Source organism: Vitis vinifera, chromosome 7 (assembly GCF_030704535.1).
Source record: "Vitis vinifera cultivar Pinot Noir 40024 chromosome 7, ASM3070453v1".
In the NCBI taxonomy this organism is placed as follows: Eukaryota; Viridiplantae; Streptophyta; class Magnoliopsida; order Vitales; family Vitaceae; genus Vitis; species Vitis vinifera.
Genome location: NC_081811.1, coordinates 28,798,577 through 28,818,568, shown reverse-complemented (window position 1 = coordinate 28,818,568; position 19,992 = coordinate 28,798,577). Strand labels below are relative to the sequence as shown.

Here is a 19,992-nt window from a genome sequence, read left to right as displayed (position 1 = left end):
TTGTGTATAACCCAAAACATTACTTTAAAGAGTTGAGTGAAAGATATTAAGAAACAACAGAGCTGGCTTCAAATGCTTTGGAATGGTATTGGTTAAAGGGAGAAAAAGGCCAAAACGAGTCACCGATTGGACAAAGCTTGCAATACAACCTGACAGCGGCGTGCATTGTCAAATTTCATCAGAAACTCGGATTCATTTTGAAAATGAAAACATATTTTCTCAAAACAAGTTTATAAGATACATTCGTGAGAAACAAGCCGAGAACACTATTTAAAAACTTCGCCTTCCCTAAAATTTGAACTAAAAGTACTAAACCACCATTACTATGAGATTTTATAAAAAATCTTCCTCCTAATTTGAATTGAATAGAAGGGGAGGTGAGTAAAAATAACAAAAACAAGAAGGGTAAGGAAGGCTTTTGATGCAATTTTAAACTCATGATAATTAAGTGCTTCAAGTATACTTAACCTAAAAATCAAGGGAAGTACATGAAACTTACCCTTGGTGTAAAAAATATTCCCATGCAGGCCTTCAATATCCCTCATTATAGGGTATGAAAAGAAGAGCTTATAATATTCAAAATTATACCAAATAGCCAAGTTGGAAGAGAAGACTAGAAATACCCACGGGGGAAAACGAATTCACATTCAGCATACATGTGATACATCATCGTATACAACTTGAAATCTGTAAACCTCCAAAAAGTAAAAAGAAAAAAAAAATTATAGAGAAAGTAAACTGCCCAACAGTATGAAAGAAAACATCCAAAAACACCCTCAGGAACTTCGAGTAAGTCTGACCAGTCTTGAATTTCAGTTTCAGGTTTCACCTTTAAACTTGGCTTCATAATCCCTGGGTTGCTGCAGAAGAGAATAAAAATGATAATAAATTTTCAACTATGAGGATTATTAGATTAGCATTAAAGTGAAATTAGATTAGAATTGAAATGGGTAAATTCCTTTCTCATGTCTGATACAGTAGTAATAAAGTTGATTGTTCATTTCTTCTTTACGAGGCTGTTTGTGAAGCTGAAATGTTGGGTGAGCTGACTTTAACCTTGGCTGAAATGTTGGGTGGGCTGACTTTAACCTTGGTATAAAAAGGCATCAGATATCTCTTAAGCCACAAAAAATGCAAGTTCACTTTGCTTTCATTTCATGCTTCTTCTTAGAGACACTCTCTCACAGGCAAATTCAGTCTGCCCAGAAGGTTATAGGGAAAGGTTCTTCCCATGGTCATGAAAGACTGGCCATTCTCAGAAGATAATGTTTTTTTTTTTGATAAGCAAATAAGATATAAGAGCGGCCAATAGCCTCAAGGCATACAGGAAGTATACAAAGCTACCAACCCTCAAAACAAAAAACAAAACGAAACAAACCCTAATTGGAGGCTAACCACTCCAAGAAACCTATTAGGGAATTCGACTCCATTTCAATGTACACTTTAGCCCAACCCCAAATAATGTAAACAAGTGACGTTTTTAATTTCTGATAAGCCAACACCCCCCCTTTAAAAGCTAGCCTATTTCTCTCCTTCCATATAGTCCAAAAAATGAATAACGGAATGGCCTTCCACACTTCTTTTCTTTTCCTCCCCACAAAAGAGCCTTTCCAACTACTAAGGACCTCCTTTACAGAATTTGGAAAGACCCACTGTACACCACACAACGCAAGAATGATGTTCCATAACCCTTTTGCCACTGTACAATGAATTAATATATGGTTGATCGTTTCCTCTTCACACCCACACAAAAAACACCGATTAGGTAAATGCCACCCTCTTCTTTGCAGCCTATCCAAAGTGAGGACTTTCCCCCAAGTAGCTTCCCAAGCAAAAAAGGCAATTTTGGTTGGGACTTTGCCCACCCAAACATTGCTATGAGGGAAATCCAGCCCTTGAGAATTTGCCAACACATTATACGCATACTTGACTTTAAACAGCCCGTCCTCACCCTTCTTCCAGCAAACCGAATCGTCTTCCACAGTAACACTATAATCCCTCAACACAGCTAGAATATTGCCCACCAAGCCCACCTCCCAATCATTCAAGTCCCTTAACAACCCTAAGATCCACCCTCCTTGACCCGTATTCTGATCCCAGCATTCCTCCACTGTGACATTCCTATGGGCAGCCATGGAGAAAAGGTTCGGAAAGCCTTGGGACAGCACATTGTTCCCACACCAAAGGTCAGTCCAAAACCTTATTCTGTTACCTTTTCCCACCTTAAACCCCATATTTTCCCAGCACCAAGTGTATTCCTTCAAGATCTCCTTCCATACTCCAACACCGAACGCCCCATTTGCCTTCCTTGTCCTCCACCCAAACTCCTCTTTCCCATACTTAGCCTCAAGCACTTTTTTCCAAAACTCCTCCTTAGCACACGTGAATCTCCAAATCCATTTGCCTAGGAGAGCTTTGTTCAAAAGAGTAATTTTCCGTAGCCCCAATCCTCCCTTCTCAGAAGATAATGTTGGGGAACCGTGTCAACATATCTTCGGGGGAAAAGTATGTTTCCATACACTCGTATAAAAAAAACCACAAAATAAAAACTCAAGTTTATAAAATACAAATTCAAAGCAATTATTTAAAAATAATTAGCATTTCATGCATTTTTTTTGTCAAAGGTACTACCTTTGACCATTCTAGGTACCACCTTTGACCAGTCCTATTTTGTAATTATTTTTACATGTGTGGGAAACTCACTTTTTCCTATTTTCTGGCTAATCAAATTCTAGGTCAAGATCTAACACGGTTTTATATATCCTAGGAAATATGGAATTCAATCAAAAGTCAAAACCTCAAGAATTGAGCAAGAAACCAATAACCTATGGGAGGAATACAAACACATTACCAGGAATATGGCTGAAATCAACCTGCGGGCAAACCATCTCATATGCATTGCACGTTGAGCAGTGACTGCCGCTTCCACTGTTTCAAACCGCAAATACACATAACCAGCACTATGCCTGTATGACAGATAAAGCCAATGAGTAAATAGATTAATTATTATTATCCTTTTTTAATATTTATTATTACTATTGTTCAATATCACTGGTTCAACAAAGAATTCACATCTCTATATACCAACAAATTGAGCAGACAGAATACCTAATAGTCTGCAATCAAAGCCTAGAGTAAGGAGGCTGTGGTGCACCTTTGGATGTGACAATCAAGGGTGAATTCAGAGATAGAACAGATATGTTGCCATTGTTTGGGATTGGTTTAGCTAAAATAACCACCTAAGGCTCTTTCCCAATATTTGGTTGGATAATAGCCACCTTTGTTAGGGGTATTTTGGGCAATGAATGAAAATATGATATAAGTTGCCTTAATAGGTAAAAAACAAACGAGATGCATAATATAGTGCTTGAAAATAGTGCAGTGAAACATAACTCTTTAGGCAGAGAAGGGATAGAAGTAATAAAATAGTTCTAGATGAAAATAGAATGGTGCAATGTACACTAGGGGCAGGAATGGGATACAAGAAAGTGGCAAAATAATTCCATTGCATTCTTTTAGCAGACACAAAACCCAGAAACATTCTTAGAACCCTCTAGGATGTTACAACCACTCTTCCTTTCATAGGGTTTTTAGAATTCTTCTATACCATCTTAGAAATCTTAAGGGAGGTATGATATTGGCTATGGAGCACATGCCTTGCCCATAACTTCATGGTCCCTTCAAGCTAACCCTCTGATGGCATCTAGGGATTCCATAGATGACAGGAAGGGGAAGCCTCTGTTCTCCCATTAGACAAAGAGGAGTAAAGAGATTTAACTGAAATTTTTTTTTTTTTTGATAAGTAAACGAGATTTAACTGAAAAAATTGCCACCCTGAGTTCAGTCAAACCATTTAATACTCTACATCTTTACCAATTTTCTGCACTTGCAATTCCTAAAGACAGCTTCCACCCCATCTGGCACCCAGTCATGGGGTTGTCTTGAAAAATGTTCCATACACCACCATTCTCCTTCTGCTACCATACCTCAGCTACCCATGCATCCTTGGCAGTGGCTTTGGAATAAGTCAGAAAAGCCTCTCCAGGGGGTAAGTCACTATAATCACCAATCCCTATTGCTATAATAACCCTCCTATCCCTATTGCTATAATAACCCTCCTATCCCTATCGCTATAATAACCCTCCAACTCCATACACTCCCACTGGTTGCCTTCCTCATTCAAGCCTAGTATCCTCATTCATCCGGTTGCTACATAACCAAAAGGCTACAATATAATTACAATACCTGATCATCACCTTGATAATCCACCTTAGCTTTCACTGCCTATGCTGTAGCTTCCCCAGAAAATGAACCCTAAAACACATGACTATATTAGTATAGCAACTATTTGGCTGAGGTACCATTTTTGTTTCTTTTCAAGATTTTTTATTACATCTAAGGTTATTTTATTGGAATATCCTATAAGAGCTTGACAATATCTTTATATGTAAACCTAAAGTCCACATGGAAACAGTGTGCAATTACAAACAAACATGTATGCTAACTCGTGAGAGAAATAATAATTATAGTAGAGTGTATGAGCCAGTGTTTGTCCAGGTACATGGATGTGGATGCATTTGGCAACTAAATCATGATTATCAAATGAAACACAAGCATAAACTTGCACTGAAAAAACATAAAATAGCACACAAGAGATACTTCATTTAAGTTCATATGGATATTCAATATGCAACACTAAATACCTACTTTTCCACATAGATATGCTTCACCCGGCCAAAATTAGAACATTCTTCTTGCACCTCCTCTTTGATATCCAAATCAAAATCTGGATCAATCTGCAGAATAACTTTGATGATCAAAACCTTCATATAAGGCCACACTAAAAAGAAGAAACATGAAGATTACAAACCTCAGTGGCTGGATCGAACATATTCTTCAACAGTAAGCACTCGGTGGGGGTTCCAACAGGTTCAGAGGCTGGGGAAGTGACAACTTGTGTTGGAAGAGCTGGAGCAGAAACAGCAGCTTGGCCATTAATAGACAAGCTAATGGCTTGTTGATTTGGAGCTGACCCATTAAGCATGGGCACACCAAGGGAGCCTGCAATACTGCAAAAAATGACCCTAACTAAGTCCATGGCATGGTTATCTAGAAATCCAAAAGAGTTGAACAAGAGACAAACCTTGAGGCAATACCAGTACGATCCAGTTTCTGCATGAGCAATGCTCTGGATTGAGCATTTAATGACTGCATGGAAAAAGATTATAAATCAGAAAGGTATTCATTCTGAGGAAATGTAAGCAGCAAGAAAAATACACAATTCAATTTCTTATATTGTTACTATTTTTCTTTTGACCCTTTCAAACCAACCCGCCAACAGGTTTCCAACCCTCAAATAGTGTGTTTGAAAGCTTCATTCTCAATGGAACATAAACTCTCATTTGAGCAGAGAAGCAACCCACCACCAAGAGATTAAGCTCAAAGGAAGCTCAAGAAGAATACCCTATCTCAGCTTAGTTAAGGCCCTTGGCCACCCTCAGTGATTTTAGAATTTATTTCTAACCAATATAATCTTATCTTATTGCCTCTACTGGCCTATCAAAAAAAAAAAATCTTGTTGCTTCTACCAGATGCCTGAAAATAAATAATTAACATGTCTTCCATCTCTTTTGGAGACACCCACTGCATGTTTACAATGGAAGAAATGAAATGCCATAGAACTTGTTCCATATGAGGCAGTGAAGAAATACACCATACATCCTCCCTGTTGTTCACACATTGTTCACACAGAAGAGGCATCTGCAAAGGCCAAATGCTTTAAAATCTCCTAGTTTGAAGCTATCTATTATTATTCACTTTCTTCTGAGCATCAGGGAAGAGATGACTTCAACTTTAGGGGACTTGAGAACCCAAATCAGTTTTCCCAGCTCAAAAGAGGGGAGTTTTTCTAACCAAAAAATAAAACAAAAAGAAATTTTAGAAGAAAACAATCTCATCCAAAGACACCATCTCTGATATGTAGGAATGAAGTCAACAAGAGGGAGTTACCAATAGTATAGATGACTTGACTTGAGAGATGGAAAAACTTTTTAAATCTCAGATGCTGTAATGACTAAAGTCAGAAGGATGCCCAAAAGGTGAGATCTCTACACACAGGATGCTCCCAAAATCAGATCCTAAAACCATTACCAACTCAGAAATGTATCAACTGAAGAAAAACATGATACGACTGGGAAAATAGCTTTTTGATAGGTATTGGTATGAGTTCTGGACCCCAAAGCAGACATCTCATCCATTCTGCAGCCTATGATTTCTTTGATAACAGATTTACAGTGCCAAAATGAAGACTGTTCCCTAGGTAATCTCCACAAGGACCACAACCATTTAACTGGGAGGACATTATTATGGGTTGAAATCCCCCAAGCGGTATTGGTATGAGTTCCAGACCCCAGAGCAGATTTCTCATCCATTCTGCAGCCTATGATTTCTTTGATAACAGATTTACAGTTTGCCAAAGTGAAGACTGTTCCCTAGGTAATCTCCACAAGGACCACAACCATTTAACTGGGAGGACATTATTATGGGTTGAAATCCCCCAAGTCGAAGAACATCTCATAGTTCCTAACCACAAAGTTGGCATCTCATCCATCAATCTTCAGCCTATAATTACTTTTGGCAACAATTAGCCAGAATGAGATTGTTCCCTAAGGAATCTCTGCAACTACTTACCTAGGAAAATTCTATTGCAGGTGAAAATCCCTTAAGGCCTAAGACAACTGATTCTTAGGTCTGCGGACCTACCACCTCCCATCTAATGAGATGCTCTCTACAACCTTCCCAAACCTCTGTAAAATGGGAGAAGTCTCGCTTTTTGTTTCAGAGTTGTGTAATCATCTAAATCACATCAACTAAATGTAGCCACCATCTGCAAATACATTATTCTTGTACTTGCGACCATCTTCATCCATGCATAATACTCAAACTAAACGAGCCCAATTCAAAAATCGTCCTTATAAAATGAGCAAATTCTCCACACATCAATTTAGCTTCAAAACAATATAAACAACTGCATTTAACATATTCAAATGGCATGTAATAACCTGAGCAGCAAATTTTTATGAAGATCCAAGTTCCTCTTGTTCTCTGGAAATGACTTAAAATAATCATCCTCCTAACTGCATTATGCAGCCCCAGCACTCATTTCTAACAAATGAGTACCATCAGGATATTATAAACTAAACCTTAGTTTATCAACCAAAGATCTAGGTACAAAGAAATGTTTAGACAGAAGAAAATGATATTATCCTACTCACCAAACCACCCCCATCATCATCATCGAAATCGGCAGCTTTTGCTCCAGCATCTTGCACTCCAATATGATCTGTAACAGATGAAACCTGTGTGTGCATAAAAAATATTAGCCATGGAGAAGTTAATATGAACCCTCAAATGGGGTAGATGATGATAGGTGCATCAGTAACAAAACAATTAAATGACAACAAAATCATTGTATCCTGATCACATTGGTCCAGAAATTCATATCCAAGTAGCAAAACTTCTAAAAACACAAGTCTACCTTGATTATTCGACCAGCAATATCCAATTTCCCATTCAAATTTTGTGCTGCCTTTGCATGCTCAAGTTCAGCAAACTGTAATAGAATGATTAAAGAAAAAAAGAAACATATTCATAAGAAATAATAAAAAAGAAAACAGTTTTTGACACCATCAACTTCATGTTTATACTGACTTGAACAAACCCAAAACCTTTGCACTGTCCTGTCTCAAGATCAAGGGGTAATTGCACAAGCTCCACACGACCAAATGGTTCAAAAATCTGCAAAACCACCAAAAGAATACACACAAAAAAGAAAAGAAAAATGCTTATCATAACAGAAATGCCTTCAAGTAGATAAAGATCATAGTTCAATTTTTTTTCAAAATCCCGAGGGAAGTTGATGTCATGGCTTCCCTCATCCGGTGCTTGGATAGTGTTTTCCTTCTGGACTTTCCAGAGAAATATGTTGGTTTACAATTACCCTGTATCAGTCAAGAAGCCTCTGAAATGGAAACTAAAAGAAGGTTTTAGCTAGGTTTTAATAGAGAAAGATTGTTTGGTTGTCGTTTCTTGCTTGAGAGTAAGGAGATGTAGCTCTTTGAAATACCACACATTTTGTAAAGAAGTCATTCATAAAATCTTTTAGCTGAAAGAGGGAGGTCAAACAGGATCATGAACCACATGCCTAGGATCATGAACCCCATGGCTGCACCCAAACCTATGTAACATAGGCCCTCCATTACATCAATATTTGGGCCTTACATATTATTTCACATGAGTAATGATAATATAAATACACTTGTAACTTAATAGATAAACTCAAAAATAATTAGAAACTTAGAAGAACACTATATTTATTTTGCATAATGGCTCAGTGCATATTCTGCTTCCCCCAATGAAATTTAGTTACTTAAAATGCTAATTAGAATATTTTATAAAAAAAATGCTAATTAAATTCATTAATAGAAAACAACAAAAAGCATGCATTTACCTGTCGAAGTTGAAGTTCTGTCATGTTGAAGTGTAAGTTCCCCACATACAACTTTCTATCAACTGCTCCATATGGTCCTGCGATACCTCCTGAGACTGCACCAGAAGCATTGGACTGAACAAGGTTCTTCTCAGCCTCTGATGGCTTAACCATCACAGGTTGTCCATGAAGAAGATGACCAGAGAGAGCAATTGCCATTGGCACAGACATTGCGTCATAAAATTCGATATATCTGCAATATCACCAAGAGATCACAATAATATAAAGCCAAGGGATGTAGGGAAACAAAAACTCTTACCACATACATGTGAACGACGAACGTTGCAAAAATTAAACTCCAACCACAGGGTATGAGTTAATATCAGGTTTGTTATAGTGAACACTGAATGAACTAAATCAATTGAGCAAACTAGATTTCTGAGGCACTTCTTTGGCCAAGAAAGGATTCTATCAGTCAAGGAAATCCAAATACACACCTTAGAAATATTTATGGATGCCAAAATGGGATGCTAAAAGAATCAAATAAACAAAAGAATATATCCTATGACATGATGAGTTTATAATGGTCAAGGAAAGTTAACTGAGACCAAAACACACTGGGTAGGTGCCGACTCAAGACTTATTCCAACACTGACAAGGCACTCACTACAGGCAAAGCTCAATCAATTTGTCAAGATTAAACTTGTCTAAGATGAAAGTGCAACTTCCAACCCAAAGAAGCACTACAAAGTGAAGAAACAGAATAAGATGCACGCACTTACAGATTTGTGTCCTCATTGAATGAAAGTAGTGGGAGGAAAAAAAAGGGAAAAAGAGAAACTCAGGTTCATGTCATCTACCTTGAGAACGCAGCATGAATTGATTAAACATGAGTGCAAGGTATTCCCATCATCCCTCATCATGGATTCTTTATCGCATTGCTATCGAATTTAAGAATACAGTTAAACTTAAATCTTGGAGGGGAAAAAGAAATGTGCTAATAGTTACTGTCCAATAGTACATGCACATATGAAATGTTATGTCTAGCAGAAAGGCACATACCCAACTCCTTTTGACCTTCTTGAATTCCGATCCATGATCAACCGAACATCCCTCACCTGCATATTGAAAAATGGAAGGTTCAAACGGGAAACCAAGAAACTTCAAGAAAGCAAAAAGACACAGGGAGATTTTGGACATTCATATTACACATTACAACACCCAGTGTTGACAAGATCATCAAGTTAATTCATTGTACACTTTCACTCACCCCACATAAATAGAATGTTGAAACACAAGAAAGTCATTATACTACTCGTAACTGAAGGCAGAGCAGGATTTACTGCAACAGGAAGCAGATATATCTCAATAATATGCATTTGTAATGTTTGAAGTAGTATCACATGCAGCAAGAATGTAATTATTTCTTTGCATGCAGGAAGTATCACACTACTTCATCACACAGCATGAAATTACCGTACTGTAGTTATATATAATCCCAATCATTTAGAAACCTTAAAGACTCTGAAAGAAGGAAATGGCACCAACCTTGCCCGCTTTTGAGAAAAACTCATAAACATCTCTCTCAGTTGCCTTCAGAGGCATCTGTCAAACCAAATTCATACCAAGGAAGCAAATTTTGTCAGAAACCAAATGCAAACAAATAAGATTATAAAGAATTTCAGACCCTAACAATCCTAGGGGATAAAAACACAGCAACAAACCATCTACCTGGTAGGCAAAAACAGTTCTCTGGTCCCTTTCTGGATCAGCTTCAGGCTCCACAGCTTCTTTCTTATCTTTAAATCTCCTGCCCTCCACATCAATTTAATATAATAAGAAGAAATTCAATGGGGAAATAAGTTCAAAATTTTGATGAATTCAACTTGACAAGGACATAATAATTCCAGGAAAAAGGAATAGCAAAGCATAAAAAATATATTTTCTACCAAAAATTGACCATGACATCCATGTTTGCCATATCAACATGTATTTTTTTTTTTTTAGATGGGTAAGTGCAAATTGTATAAAATCGCCAGAAGGAGCGCACCAAAGTACACACAGTGTATACAACAACCGCCTAATAACGCCAAAAAGGATAAGGAAGACAAAAATACTCCCTCCCTCAATCTGTCCTCAACCAATCAATAAAATCAACTGAGGACATAGAAGCATGTTTTATAAACAAGTTTGTCCAAGATAATAAGTTGCACAAAAACACGAACTTTAGCCTTTGAATAGAAAGTTCCATATTCTCAAACGATCTTCTATTTCTCCCCTTCCAAATTGTCCAGAAGAGGCACAAAGGCGCTGCTCTCCACACTTTCATCCTCTTTCTTCCAATGAACAAACCATGCCACCCTAAAAGGGTCTCTCTAACAAAAGCATGAATCGCCCAACACACCCTGAACAAAGAAAACAAGAGCTCCCACAATAGCCTTGCCTTTTCACAATGCAAGAGTATATGATCAATTGACTCCTCATGAGCATAACAAAGGAAGCTTCTATTGACTAAAGAGCACCCTCTCCTTTGCAATTGGTCTAAAGTCAAAACTTTTCCCCATGTTGCCTCCCAAGCAAAAAAACTAACCTTAGGAGGAACCCAAGCATTCCACACAATACTAGTTGGGAAAAGGTCTACCCTTACTTCCTCAATGATATAATAGAGGGACTTAACAAAAAAGGATCCACTCTTTGTAACCTCCCAAAACACCTCATCCTCCCTCTCCTCAACCACCACTTTGTCTTGAATCCTGGACAAGAAGCATTCCACCGTCCTAATCTCCCAGTCATTGAGAGATCTAGAGAAGTTTGGGTTCCAGCCACCCCCCTCAAAAGAGTGCACCCACAAATCCGCCACTCAAACCTCTTTTGAGCTAGCTAGAATGAACAAGGAGGGAAAAGACACACATAAACGCTCATCCTCACACCAACTGTCTCTCCAAAACTTGACCCTTCTCTCATTGCCCACTACAAAGAGAGTTCTAGAAGAGACTAACTCCCACAAAAGCCTTATAGCCTTCCATAGACCAACACCATAGGTGCCCCTCACTTCCTTAGAACACCAACCCCTTCCAATTCCCCAAATTTACCACAAATAACTTCTCTCCAAAGGGCATCCCTTTCCTTAGCAAACTGTCAAATCCAATTGCAAAGGAGAGCTTTATTTAGAGAGTTAAGATGTCTAACTCCAACACCTCCTTTTCTTTTGTTTAAACAAACAATATCCCACTTCACCAAATGAGGCTTATTCTCTAGAGCCCCACCTCCCCACAAAAAGTCCCTTTGAATCTTCTCCAACCTTAAGCGAACTCTCCTTGGCATCCGGAAAAGTGACATAAAATAGATTGGCAAGCTAGCTAGCGTGCTCTTAACCAAAGTTAACCTTCCCCCTTCAGAAATATATTGTCTTTTCCATATTCCTAATCTTTTTCTGAACCTTTCTTCAACCTTGTCCCAAACCACCACCGAGTTATGGGCAGCTCCTAGAGGGAGCCCCAAATATGTGGTTGGGAGTGCACCCACTTTGCAACCAAAAACAATAGCCAACTCCATTACATTCGACACCCTCCCAACCGGAATAAGCTCACTTTTATCTAAGTTGATCTTCAAACCCAAAATGGCCTCAAACCACATGAATAACCAACTCAACTAAGTCATTTGGGAAGAGGTGGCCTCACAAAAAACTAGCGTATCATCTGCGAACAACAAATAGGAAATCTCCAAGCCCCTCTCCATTTCTCCCTAACACTTTGAAGCCAGACAAGTAGCCACCCTCTCTTGCCCTTCCAGGAAGGAAATTGAGCACCTCCATAGCTAGAACAAACAAGTACATGGATCACGGGTCCCCTTGCCTTAAGGCCCTAGAGCTTTGAAAAAACCCCGAGAGAGTACCATTCACTAACACCGAGAACCTTGGAGTTGAGATGCACAAACTAATCCAATTGATCCACCTTTGTCCAAAACCCATTTTTCCTAACACCTCAAGTAAAAAAATTCAGCTTACATGATCATAAGCTTTTTCAATATCAAGTTTACAAAGCACCCCTACTCTATTACTTCTCAACATCGCGTCAATTGCCTCATTAGCTATAAGTACCGCATCAAGAATTTGTCTTCCTTCCACAAACGCATTCTGATGTTTTGAGACCACTTTTCCCATCATTTTCTTTAGCCTATTACCCAACACCTTAGCCAATAATTTATATAGGCTACCAACCAAACTTATCGACCTAAAATCTTTCAACTCTTCAGCTCCTCTCTTTGGAACCAACACTAGGAATGTTGCATTGAGGATTTTCACAAAGCACCCTTGTTCATGGAATTCCTTAAAAAAACTCAAGACCTCAACCTTGACTACATCCCTGCAGTGTTGCCAGAAAGCCAAAGAAAAGCCATCCAGCCCTGTAGCTTTATCCCGATTCAACTTTGACAGTGCCATGAACGCCTCCTCCCCACAAAACAGTTCCTCCAATTTTGATACATCTTGACTGTGAAGAACAATAAACCACATGTCCTCTACGCTAGGGCGCCACTCCCGAGGAGGTTCCAATAGAAGCTTTTGAAAAGCCTGAATAATCCCTTCCCTTATGTCAACCTTTTCTGTGATAGAAATCCCATTAATCTTCGCCTTAGCCACAGTATTCCTCTTCGTATGAGCATTTGTCATTTTGTGGAAGAAATTGGTGTTTCTGTCCCCTTCCTTCAGCCAAACCTCCCTAGACTTGTGCCTCCAAATTGTTTCTTCCATTAGAGCCCATTTCTTAAAATCCGCCCTTAAGCTCTTCTTGGCAGACTCCTCCTCAAAGGATAAGGTACCCAACGCCTCTTTAGAATCCCAAAATTCCATTTGAGACAAGGCCTCTAATTTCTTAACAACCACATTCCCGAAAACTTCAGTGTTCCACCTTTTCAATAAAATTTTAAGGCTTTTCAATTTTTCTACCAAAACAAAGCTGGGGGACCCCCTAAATTAGGGGTCATCCACCAAGATTTCACTAACTCCTTAAAACCTTCCTCCTTGAGCCACATATTTTCAAACCTGAAAGGAGAAGGGCCTCTACACACAACCCCCCCATCCAACAAAATTGGAGCATGGTCTAAAACGGGTCTAGGCAACAAGTACTGTAACACTCCATTCAAGTGCCCTTCCCAATCATCAGACACCAAGAAGGGGTCTAATCGTGCAAGGACTTGATCATTCAAACCCCTCCTCCATGTAAAAGGACCCCCTATCAAGTGAAGATCTCTCAGTTGAAGCTTGTCTATTTTCTCTGAAAATCTTCTCATTGCTACAATTAGCCTCTGGTTGCCACCAGAATGCTCCTGAGGGAATCTTACAACATTGAAATCATCCCCAATATACCACGGGTCATTCCATAGTCCCCTTATAGCCCCCGATTCTGCCTAAAAATCCTCTCTAACACTTTTCTGTATAAAAAACCAAACAAAACCATCATCACAATTCTTAAACTGACAAGAAGTTGAGCAAACCCCAACCTTCATACCCACCAACTCAAGAACTCTACTATCCCAGAACACTACAATCCCCCCAAATGCCCCCCTCGCATTGAAACCACAACAGCTATATCAACATGTATTGAAACCACAACAGCTGGGTAGCATCTTTTAGCCTTTTTTATGTCTCATACTGGGCATCTAAGATGAATCTAACTTCAATGATAGGAGGTCAGTGTTGGTTTTCTGTGGACTCAAAGTCCTTTGATCTTTCTGTTGAGGAGGTTGATGGGAGGTTGAAAGGTGTCGTTGTGGAACAAGGCAGAGGTTTCTCAACTTGCATTAGATTCAAGGAGTTGAGTTTAAGATACTCATTGGAAGGGGTAGGATTTTCTGTAGAGACAAAGAGTTGCGGAGATGGAGTAAAGTTTGGGAGGAGAGAGGGAGGAAGTTCAAGTTGGAGCGTCATTCAAATGGCGAAGGGAGGTTCCTCACTTCCTCTTTTGCATTGTTGTTCCGACAGAGGCTAAGAGATTCACTTCGATCTTTCCAAAAGGGAGGGGCTCCCTTGGAGGTTGGTGCATTTCAATGGAGAAACTTTCTTCATTAGGAGTTACCCCCACAGCTGATTCAAGGAAAGTGGTCACCCCAACAGTGAAATGGAGCTTTTTCAGGGTTGATGTCCTTACTAGGTAGCATGTAAGCATATACATGTACATTAAACAGCACTGTGAACATGTGCCAAGGAAAAATCTTGTTTCGGACTGTTAACCCACCAAAAGCAAACATTTTCTCGCTTCAGATTCTACCATATTATAGATATTTTTTCATACATCAACAATAAAAAATGAATGGGAAGGCATAAGATGTAGATCCCACTTTATAGTAGGGAATGGGAGAAGGGTTAAGTCTTGGAAAGATTTGTGGTGTGAGGACCAAACTTTGAAAGAAGCTTTCCCTAACTTGTTTCTATTGCCAGTTAATAAAGATGGTTGGGTGTCAGGAGTTTGGGAGGAGGGTAGGGACTTGGGTGGTTGGAGTCCTCGCTTTTGAAGACATTTTAATGATTGGGAGATAGGAGAAGTGGAGTCCTTGTTCCAAAAACTACAACCCTTGATTGTGAGAAGAGAAATGAAGGATATTTTGAGCTGGAGAGAAAGAATGGCAAATTTTCAATTAGATCCCTTTATCGCTCCTACATCGAGGCTTTTAAAGATCCTTTTCCTTAGAATATTATTTGGAGGTCTTGGGTTCCAGTGAGGGTGAGTTTTTTTACTTGGGAAGTGTCTTGGAACAAAATTATGACTATCGACCAACTGAAAAGAAAGGGATGAAATACATCGAATAGTTGCTACTTGTGCAAAGAAGAGGGGGAACCCACTGACCACCTAATCCCATTTTGTGACAAGGCTAGAATGTTGTGGAATTTGATTTACTTCCCTTTTGGTGTGCAATGGGTTATGCATTCCTTAATTAGGAGGAATTTGTTAGGTTGGTATAACTCTTTTGTAGGTGAAAAAGGGAGAAGGCCTAGAGAGCTGCCCCCTTGTGCTTAATGTGGACTTTATGGAAGGAAATGAATGAAAGAACTTTCAATGATGTCAAGCGGTCTGACCAAGCTATTAAATCTTTTTTCTTGTATACTTTTGTAAATTGGGCTAGGGTGTGTATAAAGGATCACACTTTGTCTACAATTGACTTTATAGATTGGTTGTTTGTCAAGTAAGGGGAAGGCCTTTTTTGTCTCATTACTAAATTTTTCTGGGCATTGTTTGTATACTTCATGTGTACTGTTTTCGTCACTTTTAGGCATTTCTAATACAAGCCGTTTATTTACCTATCAAAAAAAAAAATCTATGCAAATGCTCACTAAACCTTTGAAAATAAATCTCAACAACAAACATATTTAGGTTTTTATGTATCATATGCCGAAACACCAAGCAATATTATTTTTTTTAAATGTAGGTAGTTATATAGATTAGGATATAATACTAAAAGCATCAATAGGCTAATATGTGAAATGTTGAGATTTAACATAAATTACTAGTTTCTTTCTTTCTTTCCCTCCTTTGGCCCTTCCTTTAAACACTAAATCTTCAAACAAATTCATGCAATCCATTTTAAGTCCAGAAGAGAAACAATTCAGCCACTAATCTCAATTTGTAAAAAGATGCCACTTCTTTTATTGAATCCTGGAAGAAGTTCCTTTATTGTTAGCTTCTTAAAATGCAGATGCAATCCTTCTACATTTGAGCATTGCCTTTCATTCTTTTCATTTTAAATGACACTGGGTCTTTTTAGCTTAAGAATAATGACTATATGCATTGCATAGACATTCATCATCAACAACCATAATGAAACAAGCCCACATTCAATCCAAAGTAAGGAAATATCACCTGCTCTCTCTTGGCTCAATTTCTCGTGATCTCTCTCTCAATTCCCTATCACGATCACTCTCATGCCGCCTCGACCTGCTTGTACTTCTGCGCGACCTCTCTTTCTCCTCCCTCTCCTCCTTCTCCAACTCTCTTCTCTCCTTCTCCTTCGCCTTCTCTCTCTCCTTTTCCTTCTCTCTCTCCCTCTCCTTTCTCTCCCTTTCCTTATCTCTCTCTCTCTCCCTCTCCCTCTCCCTCTCCCTCTCTTTATCTCTCTCTCTTTCCCTTTCCTTATCTTTCTCTCTGTCCCTCTCCTTATCTTTATCTCTGTCCCTCTCCTTATCTTTCTCTCTGTCCCTCCCTCTCTCCTTCTCTCTCTCACGTCCCCGATCCTTTTCTCTCTCGGATTTCCTATCCTTAGACTCTCTCTCGCCATCTCTGCCGCTTCTCCGCCGATCCTTTTCGTGCCGCTCCCTTCTTTCGCCGTTCAACTCTTCGCCTCTCGACCTCTTGCTCCTCCGCCCTTCTCCTCGTTCGTCATCGTCGTCTTCCTCACCGCCTTCCCTCTTTCTGTAACTCCTCTCGCTCTTCTCCCCTCCGTCTTTCTTCTTCCGATTCTCAGGCTCTTCCACCGCCTTTTCCAGATACTCGTACTCGTCAAAGTCCATTGCTTTCCACAGAATGCTCCTCTAAGGTCCTAAAATGCAGAAATGCTATTCTGGCGAATCAATCAAACCCTAGAATTGGAGAAGATTGTCGGTGAGTGTGAAACCCTAGAGATGCATTTCTAGGGTTTTTTTGGTTTTTTTTTTTGAGGGTTTGTATCTCGAATAGAGAGGGAAGGGTAGAGTTTGTCTATCTATCTCATCTGGGAATCTTGACTCGATGTAATTTTGTTAAAAGAGACTGGTCTTCCAGGGATTTGGTAAGTAAATAACAAAGGGACTGTTTGGAAACTTTCATGAAAACAATTTTCTAATGAACAAAAAAAACACTTTTTCCAACATTAATTAAAAGATGAAAAATATTTTTAAAATTTTTATATCATGAAGCGTTTTTTTCTTCGAACAACAGCCTTATTATTTCTATCACGATTTATATCATATCATTATTATATATACAATAAATTCAGATATTATATCACTATTATATATAATTATTTATTTTTCCAAAAGCTTGGATTAGATAAATATTTTTTAAAATCCAAATCACTTTTTTTTTTACTAACATTATATCATATCATTATTATAATATTAATTAATAATATTTAGATAATGTTTTTTAAAGGACAACTTAAATAATTTTAGTCTCCTAATAATTTAAGTTTTTATTCTCAATTTTATTAAATAAAATAAAAAATAATTCAGATAAACACAAAAAAAAATAGTTTTTAGATACAATTGACTTGATTTATATAATATTTTATTTTTAACTATTAAATAATATATAGTTTATCCATATTAAACAATATTTTATATTTGTTGTTGTTTCAAATATTATTAATTATTAAATAAATTAAAATTAAAATGGATGCATAAACCATCACTAATCATATTATTATCATTAATATTATATGCACTTATATCCTATCAATTTAGGCAATGTTTGTTTTTTTCAAAAATAAAATAATTTTAATATCTTCATAATAAAAAAAATAGATTAGATAATAATCCTCTTTAAAAAAATATAACAATTTAAGTTTTTATTCTTAATTTATCGAATAAAAAATAAATTTAGATAAATACAAAAAAATTTAAATCAAAATCACATGTTTTTAGTTACAAGCACTTATATACTATTAATATTATATGTAATTAATCATTCAAATAATTATTGTTTTAATCAATACGCTCTTTGGAAATTTTATCATAATTTAATTAAAATAAATTTAATATCTTGATAAAAAAAAAACGAGGATCAAATAATGTTCCTCCTAAAAAAATGATAGTTTCATTTTTAATTAATTTATTGAACAAAAAATAAATTTAAATGCAAATTGGATAAATACAATTTTTTTTTTTTGTTAGAATCCAAATGATATTTTCTTAGTTACAGTTTAATTGATTTATATAACATTTGATTTTTTATTATTAAACATATGAAAAAAATATTTATATAGATGTCAATGATTCATTTATCCATATTATATCTATCAATGTCTAAAATATTAAAATATTATTAACTATCAAATATATTGAAATTTAAACAAATGCATGAATCGCCAATTCATCCTATTATATTTTTAATTAATTTAAATTTTTTATTTTTTTATTTTTTATAAGTAAACAAAATATGTATTAGAAAAGGCTAAACGTCACAAAGCATACAGGGAGTATACAAGACGGCTAAAGCCTCAAAAAAGAAAAAGGACCAGAAAGAAACTACCTCCCCTTAAGTGGAAGCTATCCACTCCAAAAAACCTATGAGGGAGAAAGACTCCTCACCTAGATACACTTTTGCCTAATTCCACAAGTTACAGACAAAAGAATACTTTAATTTCTAAATATTCAACTCACCCCCCCTTAAAAGTTAACCTATTCCTCTCCCTCCAAACCGTCCAAAAAATACATAACGGAATGGATTTCCAAATATTTTTCCTTTTCTTCCCTACAAATGAGCCCCTCCAGGAGATTAAAGTCTCATTTACAGTTTTTGGGAGGACCCACTTAACATCTATCAACCCAAAAATAATATCCCAAAGGGCTCTAGTCACTATACAGTGTAAAATATGATTTACATTCTCTTCTTCACAACCACACAGAAAGCAGCAATTCGGGAGATGCACCCCTCTTAACTGGAGTCTATCCAGATTAAGCACCTTCCCCCACGTAGTCTCCCAAGCAAAAAAACAGACTTTAGTTGGCACCCTATCCACCCATATTCTCCTTGCGGGAAATACTGTGACATTAGGCTTGTCCAACAGCCTGTAAGCTTTTTTGATTTTGAAAATACCATTTCTTCCCTGCCTCCACACAACTGAATCATCCTCCAAGGAGGGCCTGTAACCCCTCAAAGTATGAAGCAGCTCTCCAACCATATCCATCTCCCAATCATTGTAAATTAATGACTCTTATTTATAGTACTAATTAATATCTATTTGATATAAATGAGATTAATACATTAATAAACAATTTATAAATTTTATAATAAATTTATATTTAAAATATAAATTGTATATTTTATAAGAAAAAATGAAAATACAATATTTAAGAGTAATTATCCCGTATTAATATATTTTTATAACAAAAATAATAATAATAAATTAATATTTATATATATTTATTTATTTAAACCAAAAGTCCCACAAAATATTATTTTGGTAAAAAAGAACTTGGTTACGAGGAAATGAATAGAGACAAAAGGAATCTTTCAAATTCTTGATTCTTGGACCTCAATATAATTGAAGTGGGCGACGTGACAATTTGGAGACTGTTTAAATGCAATTTATGGTCAAATCTCATCCATTTTTTATTTTTTATTTTTTTAAGAATTACTTAAAAAAGGATTACTTTTATAGGAAAATTTAAAAATATATAAAAAATTTCATATTTTCAATAAATATCAGCCAATTTTAAAAAATAACCGTCACTTGTTTTTAAAAAGAATAACAAAAATACCTTGCGTTGATTTGTTTATGGTGCCCACCTACCTTACATTATGGTATTTTTTGAT

At 37.0% G+C, this 19,992-nt stretch overlaps 1 protein-coding gene across 2 annotated transcripts; it reads right to left on the bottom strand.

The window, feature by feature from the left end:
• Positions 1 to 582: 582 nt before the first annotated feature.
• LOC100243992 (uncharacterized) lies at positions 583 to 17,392 on the bottom strand. Of its 2 annotated transcripts, XM_010654593.3 has the most exons (13): positions 16,342 to 17,392; positions 10,220 to 10,298; positions 10,037 to 10,093; positions 9,551 to 9,606; positions 8,510 to 8,741; positions 7,711 to 7,797; positions 7,538 to 7,612; positions 7,275 to 7,358; positions 5,144 to 5,208; positions 4,871 to 5,069; positions 4,708 to 4,796; positions 2,852 to 2,966; positions 583 to 860 (listed from the first exon to the last, which is right to left on the bottom strand). In XM_010654593.3, exons 1-13 carry the CDS (start codon positions 16,986 to 16,988, stop codon positions 819 to 821), a joined length of 1,827 nt encoding a protein of 608 aa, XP_010652895.1. In that variant the 5' UTR covers positions 16,989 to 17,392; the 3' UTR covers positions 583 to 818. The 2 variants fall into 2 exon arrangements, with proteins under 2 accessions (XP_010652895.1, XP_019076797.1); XM_019221252.2 differs by lacking the exons at positions 583 to 860; positions 2,852 to 2,966 and adding an exon at positions 4,247 to 4,314.
• Between the last annotated feature and the right edge of the window lie 2,600 nt (positions 17,393 to 19,992).

What these genes read in the sequence shown, in the direction of transcription:
- LOC100243992 (XM_010654593.3), bottom strand. Translation starts at nt 16,988, where the DNA reads ATGGACTTTGACGAGTACGAGTATCTGGAAAAGGCGGTGGAAGAGCCT. An exon ending in AGAAGGTCAAAAGGAGTTGG is followed by an intron (nt 8,742 to 9,550) that starts GTATGTGCCTTT and finishes GTGATATTGCAG; the next exon opens with ATATATCGAATTTTATGACG. An exon ending in AAGCATATCTATGTGGAAAA is followed by an intron (nt 2,967 to 4,707) that starts GTAGGTATTTAG and finishes TCTGTCATACAG; the next exon opens with GCATAGTGCTGGTTATGTGT.